Here is a 13,684-nt window from a genome sequence, read left to right as displayed (position 1 = left end):
TAAATAAGTTAATATAAAAACCAGTAAAACACATATTAAACTTTAAACAAATTTGATACTATTTGTTTTAATGGCACGAGGATAACAACTTTTAAAAGTGATTTGAAAGGTGAGATATTGTCGAAAATTGAAAAGTTAGTTGATTATTAAAAGCTAGGAACTATACCAGTTGAAAATTGTTAAGATAGATTATTAAATTACAAGTATTTGATTAAAATAACAATTAAAGTAAATTATAAATATAAATACAAAATTAAGTATGTTTACACGATTTTTATATAAATTTTAATTTGTATTGGTAAAATATGTTTTATTAAATTTGATCGTGAATTATTTTTAGTCTCTTATAATATTTGTTTACATCTAGAACTATTTTAATTATATTTAATTTTGTTTCAATCATTATATATTTTTTATATTATGTACTTATTTTTTAATTTTATATTATATACTGACAATATTTTTATTCAGTTTTAAAATAAAGTAAAAATAATACATTTTTTAATACACGTATATCTAAAATAAAGTGAAACCATATATATATATATATATATATATATATATAATCACCAAAAATAAGAAAAATATAAAGTCTATTAATATATTGAAATATAATTCTAAGATAGTAAAATAAATGTTGTAAATAACATAGTAATTAAAAATTTACAATATAGAATTTTGTAAAAAATAATGATAATAAACTTATTTTCCATTATTGTCAATACCTTATTTAGTAAAAAATTGAAAACACCTTATGTTAAATAATAAAGTCAATTCTTTTATTGAATGAAGAAAATAAAATAATAAATCACATCTTATGTATAAAAAAATGAAAACTTAAAAAATATTTTAAGAATAAAATAAAAATAAACATGAAAAGATAAAAATTGGAAGTTATTTTGTCACAGCTAAAAAAATTAGATATAAGTTGAAATGACTTGTAAAAATGACTTTTTTAAGGAAGGTTGTTTATTTTGTAAGTGAAAATAAATCTAAACAAACACACACTTAAGCAGAGGAAAAACAGAAGTAAGTGGTTACTCTTTGGAAAAAAAATGTAATTTTGGTTTAATTTTTAATTCTACATTTATTTTTTAACATGACATTTTCCTTGGTGCTACGTAAAAAAAATTAATTAATTAGAAGAACAAATGAAATAAATATAGGAAAAATATCAATTAAACAGTTTGTTTAGAATAGAAAATTTATCAATAAAAGGCGAACAATAAAGCACATTACTTAGACCACTTGTCATTTGACAAGCAATAATAGTTCAAATAACAAACTGTTTTTTCTTCCAGTTCATGTAATTTTTAACTACACTCATGTAATTTTATTGAAATGACCACTTTATCATTTATAAAATTGTTTTTCTTTTAGGTTATTTGTTTGAGAAGTTATGTAATTTCTGAAATATGATTTATAAATAATTTTTTTAGAACATTATTATAAAAAACAAGCTTTATGTATATGTGAAATGCTATTCGGTACGTAATTTCCAGAATAAACTTTTTGAAACCTATATAATATATAATAAGTTTCTAGAAACAAAGTTTTTAAAAGAAACTCTTTTGTCTTCTTTTTTCTTTTTTATATTTTAGTCTTGTTTTACCAGTATTGAGTGCAGTTAGTAATAAGGTTGGTGCAGGAAGAACGAGTTAAAACAAACAAATGAAGAGAGAAGGCCTATAAAGACCTAGAAAAGAAATAGCGGGCTTTTGTGATAAGCAAGGCCCAATAAGTAATAAAAGTAAGAAAGAGGCGAAGAGTGAAGGAAGAGAGAGTTGGAAGAAGAGAAAGAAGAAGAAAGATGAACTTGCGATGGATGGAAGCGGTGTTGCCGTTGGGAATCATAGCGGGAATGCTGTGTGTAATGGGAAATGCTCAGTATTACATTCACAGAGCCGCGCATGGCAGAGTAATTTCTCTTTTTTTCTTTTTATTATTTTTGTTATCGATCAATTTTTGGATTGGATCTTTCTCAGTGATGTTAAATTCTTTCAGCCTAAGCACATCGGAAACGATCTGTGGGACGTTGCGATGGAACGAAGGGACAAGAAGCTTCATGAACAAGCCTCCTCCTCCAATTAACGCCGTAAGTTTCGCTCTTGTTTTTCTCTTTTGAAATGCCCTAGGGTTTCCGCGAATGCTATCTATTTTGACTGTGAATTCTCGACAGGAAAAATTTATGAGAGTATCGTGTTGAGTGATTAGATCGGTCGAAATTTTGTTGAGTTTGTGGTTTTGCGCTGTTGCTTTACAGCTGTTGTAATGCAAAACGATTTAGATGATTACGTTGTCGTTTTTTTAGCCTATACGGTGAAGTAAAGTCTTCTTCTAGAAAGCACAGATACTATGTATACGCGCTAGGGTGTGGGAGGTGAGAATTTATTTATTTATTTTTTAAATATTTTTTAATTATTTGAAGATGGAACATAGGGTGGGCAATATGAAGTTATGGTTTTTAATTTGAAAGTTCATGGTTGAGATTTTAATAATTCCATGAATTTTTATATTTATGTGTATTCTATTGAGGTTTTGTGTATTGATTTTTCAATCAATGGTATAAATTTGCTGTTTATTTCTTACTTTTACTTGTCTTTGGATTGGTGGAATAAGATGGAATGGTTTTGGGCCTTTTCTTCACATAGGAAGGGAGCCCAATACCCAACAAATCTCCCCCTCACAACTATGTGGAGATAACCGCCAAACCGGCGATCTCACAACAAACTTCAAACTTTCCTCTTGGCAATGCTTTAGTCATCATATCAGCACCATTATCATCTGTATGAACCTTTTTCAACTCCAACAACTTAGCATCCAAAGCATCACGTATCCAATGATACCTCACATCAATATGTTTGGATCTAGAATGAAAAGTTGGATTCTTACCAAGATGGATAGCACTTTGGCTATCAACAAACAATGAATAGTTATCTTGCCTAAAACCAAGCTCCTGCAAGAATTTCTTCAACCATAACACCTCCTTGCATGCTTCAGTAATAGCAATGAACTCTGCTTCTGTAGTAGACAACGCTACACACCTTTGTAGTCTTGATTGCCAAGCCACAGCTCCCCCTGCAAACTTTATCAAATAGCCCGAAGTGGACTTTCTGGAATCAATATCCCCAGCCAAATCTGAGTCTGAGTAACCCATCAAAGTAGGTTTATCACTTCCAAAACAAAGCTTCATATCAACTGTACCATGAATATACCTCAAAATCCATTTCACAGCATTCCAATGCTCTCTACCTGGGTTTGACAAAAATCGACTAACTGTACCAACAGCATGTGCAATATCTGGTCTTGTACACACCATCGCATACATCAAACTGCCCACCGCAGATGCATAAGGAACTCTACTCATATTGGTCTTCTCAACTTCATTTGAAGGACTCTGTTTAACACTCAGTTTAAAATGAGTAGCAAGAGGAGTACTCACAGCTTTAGCATTTTCCATCTGGAATCTCTGCAACACCTTCCTAATGTATTGCTCTTGTGATAGATAAATCTTCTTTTCTCTCCTATCACGTGAGATATGTATGCCAAGAATCCTTTTAGCAGCTCCCAAGTCTTTCATGGCAAAAGACTCGCCAAGTGTCTTCTTTAACCTGTCAATTTTGGAAATATCTTTTCCAACAATAAGCATGTCATCAACATATAATAACAGGATAATAAAGTCATCATTAGAAAAACTTTTAACAAAGACACAATGATCAGAAGTAGTCTTCATGTAACCCTGCTCACACATAAAAGACTCAAACTTCTTATACCACTGCCTTGGAGCCTGCTTCAAACCGTATAGACTCTTCCTTAGTCTACACACATATTCTTCCTTGCCTTTAACAAGAAAACCATCAGGTTGCTTCATGTATATCTCTTCCTCCAAATTACCATGAAGGAAAGCTGTCTTCACATCCATCTGCTCAACCTCCAAATCAAGAGTAGCAGCTAAACTTAGCACAGTTCTGATGGATGACATTTTCACCACAGGTGAGAAAATCTCATTGAAATCAACACCCTTTTTCTGTCTGAAACCTTTCACCACTAATCTGGCCTTGTACCTTGGAAGTGTAGAATTTGAATCTTGTTTCACCCTGAAAATCCACCTAGTTTCCAATGCCCTTTTGCCCTTAGGCAATTTCACCAAGTCGTAAGTGTGATTATCATGCAAAGATTTCATCTCATCTTGCATTGCATCCAGCCACTGTTTCTTCTCTTCACTATCCAAAGCCTCTTCAAAACACTCAGGTTCTCCACCGTCAGTCAAGGTTATGTACTCATCACAGGAATACCTTGTAGAAGGTTGTTTTTGTCTATTAGACCTCCTGAGTTGGACTTGAGGTGATTCAGGTATATCACCAAGATCGTCATCATCATCATGTTCCTCTTGAGCATCATCAATTGGAACCTCTACTCCACTTCCAAACTGTTGATCATCAACATCACCATGTTGCTCATTGTCTTGAGCTTCCGTTTCAACATTCTCCAAATTGTGAGTGGGCAACCTCATCGGATTACCATCAGTGAGATTACTGTCTTTCTCGGGTGTGGTCTTCTTCACCTTATCAATGTCTTCAATGGTCTGATCTTCCATGAATTGTACATCACGGCTTCTAACAAGCTTCTTCTCAACAGGATCATAAAACCTGTAGCCAAATTCATCCTCACCATAGCCAATAAAGATACATTGCCTTGTCTTTTTATCTAACTTGGATCTTTCATCCTTAGGAACATGAACAAATGCCCTGCAACCAAAGACACGCAAATGATCATAGCTAACATTCTTACCAAACCAAATTTTGTCTGGCACCTCAGTATTCAAAGCAACTGCGGGACTGAGATTAATAACATGCACAGCTGCAAGCAATGCCTCTCCCTCTATGTGTTACTTTGTCAGGTTTTACAGAGGGGGTTTCACCGGGGAGAACAACACCAATGAGACCTGAGCCCAACCACATAAGACATTGACACCACTCTCAACCCAAAACCTTAAGGCAATGGGTTTATGGGCCTTGATCCTTATATGGTGCTCTACTTTCTCAATACTGGTCAATGTGGGACTTAGACTCACACTTGGATTCCTAACATTCTCCCCCTCAAGGGTGAGTCCCTTCAACCACATTGGTACACTCCCCCTCCAGCGGAAGCATTCCCAACCACGAGTACCCCTTCTCGTACCGCCGTTCATCTTAACGGGACACGCTTACCTGGAACTCTTTGCCAGGAAGACTTTCGATACAGGGACCTTACTGCACTCGTCTGAACCGATTTTAACCATCGGCTCTGATACCACTTTGTCAGGTTTTACAGAGGGGGTTTCACCGGGGAGAACAACACCAATGAGACCTGAGCCCAACCACATAAGACATTGACACCACTCTCAACCCAAAACCTTAAGGCAATGGGTTTATGGGCCTTGATCCTTATATGGTGCTCTACTTTCTCAATACTGGTCAATGTGGGACTTAGACTCACACTTGGATTCCTAACAAATGGAAATATAATACTGCTATCTTTATTGTTTGGATTAGTAAAAGAATGAGGATGGGATATAATGGATAAATTTCTTCATAAACACTTGTACAGGAAAAATGAGAAGATAAAATGAAATAAGATTCTCCGGTTAGCTAAAATTAGCTTATCATAAGTGAACCGCTTTTGGAAAAGTTAGATGAAATAAACTTCTCTTTATTTCATTTTTCAGTTTTTGTACATGAAATGGCTTAACCTATCCAAACAGGACCAAGGTCTATTATTTACCCAGTTTTTCTTTTTATCAGTATTCGAGGAATGGGAATTTTATTTCATTGCATCATAACACATCCAAATAATGGAATGAAGATTTTATTCCGTTGTGTTCTACCTTTTTATTTTGTTTATTTCTTTCCTTCAATCCAAATGCAGCTTAAAGAGAATTCAATTTCTTTTCTAAAATTATAGGATGCAACATAGGCCTTAGTAAAACATGAACTGAACATGAAGATGAAAATCTTGAATGAAAACAAAAATATTTTTTTAGAATTTTGTACAAGTTACTGTAAATATAATAAATGTTGTCATGTATCCTGTTATTGTGATATTCCTACTATGTAATAGTTCAATAAATAATAGGAAAGTTGTACATAAGTAGCTTTCCTTGGTATTTTGAGCTCCTTTATAGTTCTTAGTTCGATGCTATGTTTCATTGTGCAATCTGTTTTCTGAGAGATTTGAGCCGTTCATGTGTTTCTTTGTCTTATATAGTTTTTTTGTCCAACGACCTGCCCTCTGCTCAGACTTTAGTTTTTCTTTCCTGAAGTATCTTCTCTTTCTGTGAAGAATGACAATTTTGATGATTAAAAGTACGGTTTTGGTATATTGTTCATGCTAACGGAAACAGGCATAATTTTGGATGAACATCAAATTTTACGAGGATCTCTCTTCCATCCTCAACAGGAAAACATATTGAGTTTTCATATCCTTTCTTCTGTTCTCTTCCCCGTTAAGAATCTTGTTCTTCATTAGTGTTTATAGTCTTTATAGAAGTGCTCTAGCAACACTTTGATCTGGAGATTGAATTTTCTGTTCTAGATGTTTTGATGTGTACAGAATAGAAAGCATAATATTTACACTGAATCATGCAGGTTGTTTTATCAATGTCATGTGAAGAAAATAAACTGGTCTCCTGGATTTGAGGCTCTGTTCTTGGGAAGCAGGGTGAATCACTACAATGAAATTCCGTTTCTTTTCATGTATGCAATTCAACATAAGATTTATAATATACCTATACTCCAATCACGATTGCTTTCTCTAAGCTTGTTTAAAACTTATTTGTTCTGATATAGCTGTTACCTTCTATAATCTGACCATTTTGTGCTTGACGATTGATTGGCTGCAAATCTTGCTAGTTGGCGTCAATGGCCGATGAATTATTACGTAATGCAGCGAATATTCCCAATGCATACGCCACCACAAAAATTGAATTGAAAACGGAAAACACTGTCATTATAATTAGTTGTTGATATTTCATTCACACTGAATGGCAACATTTTATGAATACAACGCTGTAGTTGTATTTTTACAGAAGGGAGTGATTGTAATGGAGTCCAAGAAGAACAGACTCATTAACAAGAGATTTAACATATTAATTGGTTTATAACAAAATGGATTCGACTTTTAAGACTTGTCATAAATGAGTTTTTTTTTTTTTTTATCTATAGAAATTAAACATATTTAAGGCTCATTTTCTCTTCCTCAGAGAACAGACTTAAATATTTATCTGCTAGCTTTCTTTCTCGGACCCAACAACACAGTTACAGTTTGATCAAGTAGAGATTATTCCCCTCAGATCAAACAAGATTCTTTTGAACAGTGAAATTAAGAAAAAAAAAATCCAGTGGGTGTTGATTCGAACAAAAACTCGTTAAAAGGTAACGTCAAAGGATTCAAACTCTTGAAACATGTTAATTTACGTCGAATCCTTGACCACAAACTGCAGTGATGCCCCCAATTAATTATAGTTCTTTAAACAGTAGAAATTGACAAGGAATTGGACAATTATTTCTGCAATATTAACAGATGGAAATATGAAAATAAAAGCAGGTATCTTGATCAACTGACAATACATAAATGCGTGTTTGGTATCTAATGTTGCGAGCGACATCTTACCTGTTCAAAGTTCCTCCATTATAGCAAGCTAAAATAACAGGACCAACAAATTGCCGTGTAATAACATAAAAATCTCCTGAATGTGACAGATGTTTTGGTAAAGAAGAAGAAGATCTCGTATCATTTCAAGCCACATTTTTCTTGCAAAATTTAGGAACATTCGTACTACATTCATTTTTCTTTCTGTTTTTCCTGTTTCCTTGTGAGTGGCTCCTAGTACTGCTTTGCAAAACAAAGGGTACCTCAAACAGCTTTTATTTTACTCTTTGCTCATATATGTTGGAGTCAATGTTTTGGGGTGAATTTTTAAAAAATAAATTATTAAAATAACAATACTTTCTGTCCTCTTAAATAGATGTTACGATTTTCATTCATGAAAAGTTTGAGTTCAACCTCAATAATATTTCGACCATGTTAACCACAGTGTATTTGAATTTATTTTGTGTCGACTAAACCCCTTCATCATAATTCATCTAGTGGCACTTTTTTCGTTTGAACTCATCGTAATGTGTGACAATTAATGGCCAAACACACTGTCAGTTCTCATAAAATGTTGACTATATTGATTTTATTCCATAAAAGGAGCAAATAACTTTTTTATTTATATATAAAAACTTAATGAGGACTTGGATCAAATACACCATCACTAAAGTCAAATAACACAACAAAAACCAAAATATCCTAACTTTAAAGGATTGAAACTGATAAAAAAAAAATTGCAACAACTAAACAAAAAAGGTTCATATTACAAAAACTTGAAAAATCGTGCAAGCCTTTGTTAATAAAAGTTTTAGAATATTGTTCAAGTGTTTGATTCATATTGTCCTTATGTGCTGTTCCATTATGTGCCCTCCTTGTGAAGTTGGGGCCTCGAAATCCAAGCATGAAAGAATGGACTTAAATAATATAAATCCAGAATAAAAAATTATGCACATTCCTACTAGTTGACAGAACTTGTTGATTTTTCAATGACAGAAACTGTGTTAGGTGTTGGTGGTGCTGAGCTGTGAATGTGATACCTTCCTTCATAAGTCATTTTATCTCATCCGTGCAGTTACAAGCATCTCTCTTCTTTGTTTGGTTTGGTTTGGTTTTTTATTATATAGAGATCGAGTAGTTGACTCGTAATAAAAGAGTGGCCAAGTCATCATTTCTTTCAAACACTTCAGGGTATTTATAGAAACAAATCAAGTTGTTGTTGCATAATATATTTTCTCAGGGTTGTTCAAGTGGCAAGGAAGAGATATAGATTGTGGCACTTCAACTAATAAAGAGAGAAAGAACACTACTATTTAAAATGTGACTCATCTTTCCCATTAAGAAAAACCATGGTTTGAGCAAAAACTATAAAATACAAGTGTTTTGTTCAAACCATGGCTTTGGACTTTCACAGCAGAAATTCAACCATATTCAGAGCTGAAAGTTATGGCACAAGAACTGTTTTCCTTGCCATGTGCTGTCCTCAGTGTTTGAATTCTGGACAATAAAATGTCAAGCTGAAAAGTTTTATGTTCTCAGAAAAAATGGATGAAAAACTTTTAATATTAGTCATTGCTGTCAAAACTACATATACAGATTTACTTCTTGTCCTGACTTTGCTTGCATTACCTTGTCCTTTTCTGGTGAAGATGACCACTGAAATGCCAGCACTCAGTAGCAGGTCTTGGCATTAATTTATTTCATCTCTTTAGAAACTTTCCTTCACCCACTTATCTGTTTGGTAACAAAATGCAACACACCAAATCTTTAATGCAACCATCAACAGATGCTTCTTAAATACTGCAGTGTATTTTCTACTCCAACTATACTAGGCCTTTAACTTCTTCTTAGTCAGTTTCTGAGTTTTTTCTTTCCACTTTATGATTGATATGTATTGTATTTGTCATTGATGGATAAATTTCCTAACAAACACCTAAAGGAGAACATTGAAGAACATTATAAAAGCTTTCTCATCTGACTTTTTCAAACAGGCAAAAATTGATTTCAATTTATGTGAGAAACTTCAGTTTTGTATCTTAGTTTTTCCTGCTTTAAACATTTATGGAAAAGTTTATTCCAACAGCATTATAACTAACATTACAAACTGCATCCTATCTAAATCCATTTGTTAGCAAGACCATTATTAACAAAGACAGTAGCAAGAGAAGGTAGACAAAAAAGAAGGGTACACATTGAATTTCCAAGTATGGTTCTCAGAAACAAAGGTGAGGACATAGAGACCAATGAGCCTCTTCTTCACTTAAATGAATGAACAGGAATGATGGGAACTGGTGGATGAACAAATAAGCATTGTGTGCCCACAACATTTATACCAAGTTATCATGCTTCAACCACGTGAAAAGGATAGTAAAAGCAAGATAAATAACCCAACATGTAGGTCTTTAGAATTTTATTCTTTGTCAATGGAACAACTGAATTCATCACATAATCATGACTTTTGGCTACTACTAATTCACACCACAATGAATCACAAAGAGATAACAGATTTACACAAAAATCCTATGTTAAGGAAACAAACGGGGGGCAGGCAACAAAGAAAAAAAACGTGTGATTAGAAGAATTTCTGAATACAGTAAATTAACTTGAATGAGTGGAAGAGCAACCGAAGATTGTGCAAAAATATTGTGTCATGGTGCATATTCATGTTCAAGGGTTGGTTGTGTTCTTGTTACTGTTGCAGCAGGGGCTTTTGTATCCCCAATTGAAGCCATTTGAAGAGGTTCTCCCAACTCTGCTGCCCTTTCCATCTGTTGCATTTTCTTCTTCTGTTTGTACTTTCTCATCCACAAAACAAGAAGTGACAACAGCACAAGCAATACTAGTCCCCCCACAACAGACCCTACAATGATCCACACCTTTTTATTATCCTTCTCACCTTTTCCTTGAGCACTTGGTGATGGCCTCTTTTTTGGAGGACTTGCAGGAGTAGGAGGTGCTGGTGCTGGTGCTGGAGATGGAGCAGGGGATTTAACAACTATAGAGAAATGACCCTGTTGGAAAGATGAACAAGTGTTGTCTGCTGTTACATCACTGAAATTGGAAGAACCCTGCAAATCAAACCAAACACATTTTGCAACAGCACCATGTGGGACTGATTTAACAGTCCTGAACTTGACCAATATAGGGCCATCAGACGCATCTATGTCTATTTCTGATAAATTTGAAGCTGACAGATTAGAACCATCATAAGCCAGTAGTCCCAACACTGGAGCCAAATAGGTATAATCTGTCAAAGGGTAGTACCTGGAGGATCTACTACCCAGATTTTGGTACACCAAAACAAGCCTTTCCACATATGGCCTCCCAATGAGTCCCATGGGAATTTCAAACTCATTGTATGGTTGGAACCCTTTTCTCCTTAAACTTCCACTTCTTAATCTCAATGCTGCAACCTCAATCCCAGATAAATTGGAAGGTAGATTAGTTGCATTGTAAATGATACCTGTTTTTGGATTCACCAAAGCCCTATAAGCATATTGTTGCAGAAGTGCATCAAGAGCCCTTGCTTCTTCCCTTGTTGAAGAAGACCCAGGAGAAGTAGTAGTAGTAGTAGACTGAGCCCTGACACCAGGAAGTGATTCAAAACACGGAACAAGAACAAGCATGATTACTAGACTTGGAAGAAGCTCCATTGATGCTTAATTTAGGGAATTTTGGAAATTCGGCTCAATGTGGTTTCTGTGCTTGGTATTGACCTTGTCCTCAGTGATACAATCCCAGTGCAATATCTCAAAGGAATAGTTGATACTGATCAATAAGCAAGAAATCTCTTCAAAGGAGTCTTAAAGATGGGAACTTGTAGGCACGTTATGCTGTAATAAAGAAATAAAGAAAAATATTCTTCTGAGGGGCAGAAGTATGAAAGCAGCTTTGAACGTTTCAGCCGTTACAATGAAACTCTTTTCTCTCAAGAATCCTTGCAAAAGGCAAAGCCGAAGAGACAGAGATTCACTCAATTCTTGCCAGTCTTCTTCTGATTCCGAGCATTTCATTCCCCTCTCTCCCTCTCCCCCTCACTCACTCTCTCAACTCCACCAAATCTTACATGAACTGTAGCAGTTAAGGCAATAATTGGGTAAACTTTAAGGAGAATTATTAGGAGAGCAGTAAAACCTGAAACAGAAATCAATGCTGTTCATCAAACAGAAATTCCAAGAAACAAGATCCAGGACCCCTTTTGGATTTGGCAGCTGTTACTCAGCAAAGGCAAGGCAAACAAGAGTATTATTACCTGAACAAACAAACAATAAAGTGTTTTCCTTTAGCTATGTGTTGGAAAACTTGGAACTGAAACCACAAACACCATGATGACCTTCAAAGAAACTCCAAACTTGAGGCAAGCAAAGAGTTAAGCTTGTAGAGGATTCCAAGAACAATAATCTTCAAGAAAATTATCCTTGGTTGTGGCCTTGCTAAGAGAGTAGCAGCCCCCATTAGGTATAAATCTAGAGGACTGTGATTGATACAAGAGACATAGAAAGTCAAGTCCTACTTAATGATTTACAGAAGTGGATGGCTATGGTGGACAAACTCATTTCTTTGCCTTTCTTTGTTTGTGTATGATTTCTACAGTGAATGTGAGTGAATGTCTCCTACTCCTTCTGCTTGTGTAGCTGCAAATGAGTTATGGTAGGAAGAGAAGAATAGGTTGTGTTGGTGTGAAAGTGCCAACTATTGCTTGTGACTTTTTGAGTTGTGAGAGAGAGAGAAAGAGTTTCCAGTTATGGATGCACAGCACACTTGTACACTGGGACTCACCAGCAAAATAAAAACAATAATGATAACAAAAGACAGAAAGGCAATGTGCTGTGAGTGTGAGAAAAAGAGCAAGAAAGTGAAATGGGAAACAGAATGAAAGTGCTCATTTTCATATATAAATCATTTTTCTGCCTCACTTGCTTACCCTTCATATGGGAATTACTAAAGATCACTTTTTTTTTCTGGTCAAATGTTTTTTCATACACTCAATTTTTTCACAAACTAATTTCTGAGAAAATTTGACACAGTGGATCATAATAGTACAAGAGTGGTGAGAAAAAGTGAAACCCTAAAATAAAAATGTGACATTGAACATGCTGAAAAGGCTAAACATGATTAGTTGTGTCCTTTGAGATTGAACCCTTTGATGGCAATGACCCTACAAATATGCTAATTTCTCCTAACCACACTTCCAAGTGCCTCCAAATTTTGATATGAACTCATGGTTGTCGTCTTCGTTTTTCTGACAAATTTTATTCAGGTTTTTTTACTGCACTCAATTTTTCCAGGAATGAAATATGTTTTTTATTTCGAAGTTTTGATATTAGTCTTGTAATTGTTTTTCTTCTAAAGTTGAAATCAAATCATTTTAAGATATGCTTGGATAACAGTTGCAAACTCCAAATTAAATTTTTATTAAAAGTAAAATTTATTTTAAATTCTAAATGAACTATAAGATTGTTACTTTTTTTTAACTACTGTCTAAACACACCCTATATAACACTAATTAGTTACTTATATGTGAGAAAAAAATATCAATCGACCATTTTAAGTAATTCCGACTTATTTTTAACAAAATGTTGGTAGATGAAATATTGAGAAATTTCTTAAGATGAGTAAAATAAATAATACTCATTTATTTTGAAACGAATATTAAAGACTAAAAAATGCTTTATTTTTCTTAATGAAACTGAAAAATATTTTAAAGGAATTAAAATTAAAATTCACATATTTTATAAAAATTAAAGTGGTGATTTGAAACTCTGTAGAAATAAAAAAGAAAGGAAAATTTTGTAAAAACCACTTATAATTTACTAGGAAAAAGAACATATTTATTTGGAAAAATGAAAATATTTATTTAGATAATAAAGAAAGCATTGTGCAGGCCAGTTCTGAAACAATAAGGACATACATAGCAATGTCAAAATCAGCATCAACTAACTAAAAAGTATAAACAATTTTGTATTATCTTTCAAAACTTCTTTTCCTTGTCCAAGGATTAATGGTGGGGATATTATTGATGAGTGCGTTTATGGACATCACTTAATTTTATTTT

At 34.0% G+C, this 13,684-nt stretch overlaps 2 protein-coding genes across 2 annotated transcripts; one reads left to right on the top strand and one right to left on the bottom strand.

Annotated features, from left to right (window-relative positions):
- Window positions 1-1,677: 1,677 nt before the first annotated feature.
- LOC114183747 (NADH dehydrogenase ubiquinone 1 alpha subcomplex subunit) lies at window positions 1,678-6,843 on the top strand. The gene is made up of 3 exons (XM_028070877.2): window positions 1,678-1,918; window positions 2,005-2,095; window positions 6,627-6,843. The coding sequence occupies exons 1-2, from the start codon at window positions 1,811-1,813 to the stop codon at window positions 2,089-2,091; spliced, it is 195 nt and encodes a 64-aa protein (XP_027926678.1). The 5' UTR covers window positions 1,678-1,810; the 3' UTR covers window positions 2,092-2,095; window positions 6,627-6,843.
- A 3,154-nt stretch (window positions 6,844-9,997) lies between these two features.
- Window positions 9,998-12,484, bottom strand: LOC114185537 (transmembrane protein, putative (DUF1191)). Its single transcript, XM_028073322.2, has 2 exons — window positions 11,882-12,484; window positions 9,998-11,763 (listed from the first exon to the last, which is right to left on the bottom strand). Exon 2 carries the CDS (start codon window positions 11,280-11,282, stop codon window positions 10,278-10,280), a length of 1,005 nt encoding a protein of 334 aa, XP_027929123.1. The 5' UTR covers window positions 11,283-11,763; window positions 11,882-12,484; the 3' UTR covers window positions 9,998-10,277.
- Between the last annotated feature and the right edge of the window lie 1,200 nt (window positions 12,485-13,684).

The sequence above is a fragment of the Vigna unguiculata genome, chromosome 5 (assembly GCF_037176805.1).
Source record: "Vigna unguiculata cultivar grain cowpea cultivar isolate G323 ecotype 2 chromosome 5, ASM3717680v1, whole genome shotgun sequence".
Classification (NCBI taxonomy): Eukaryota; Viridiplantae; Streptophyta; class Magnoliopsida; order Fabales; family Fabaceae; genus Vigna; species Vigna unguiculata.
This window is presented reverse-complemented; position numbering and strand designations above follow the sequence as displayed.

What these genes read in the sequence shown, in the direction of transcription:
- LOC114183747 (XM_028070877.2), top strand. Translation starts at nt 1,811, where the DNA reads ATGAACTTGCGATGGATGGAAGCGGTGTTGCCGTTGGGAATCATAGCG. An exon ending in ACAGAGCCGCGCATGGCAGA is followed by an intron (nt 1,919 to 2,004) that starts GTAATTTCTCTT and finishes AAATTCTTTCAG; the next exon opens with CCTAAGCACATCGGAAACGA.
- LOC114185537 (XM_028073322.2), bottom strand. Translation starts at nt 11,282, where the DNA reads ATGGAGCTTCTTCCAAGTCTAGTAATCATGCTTGTTCTTGTTCCGTGT.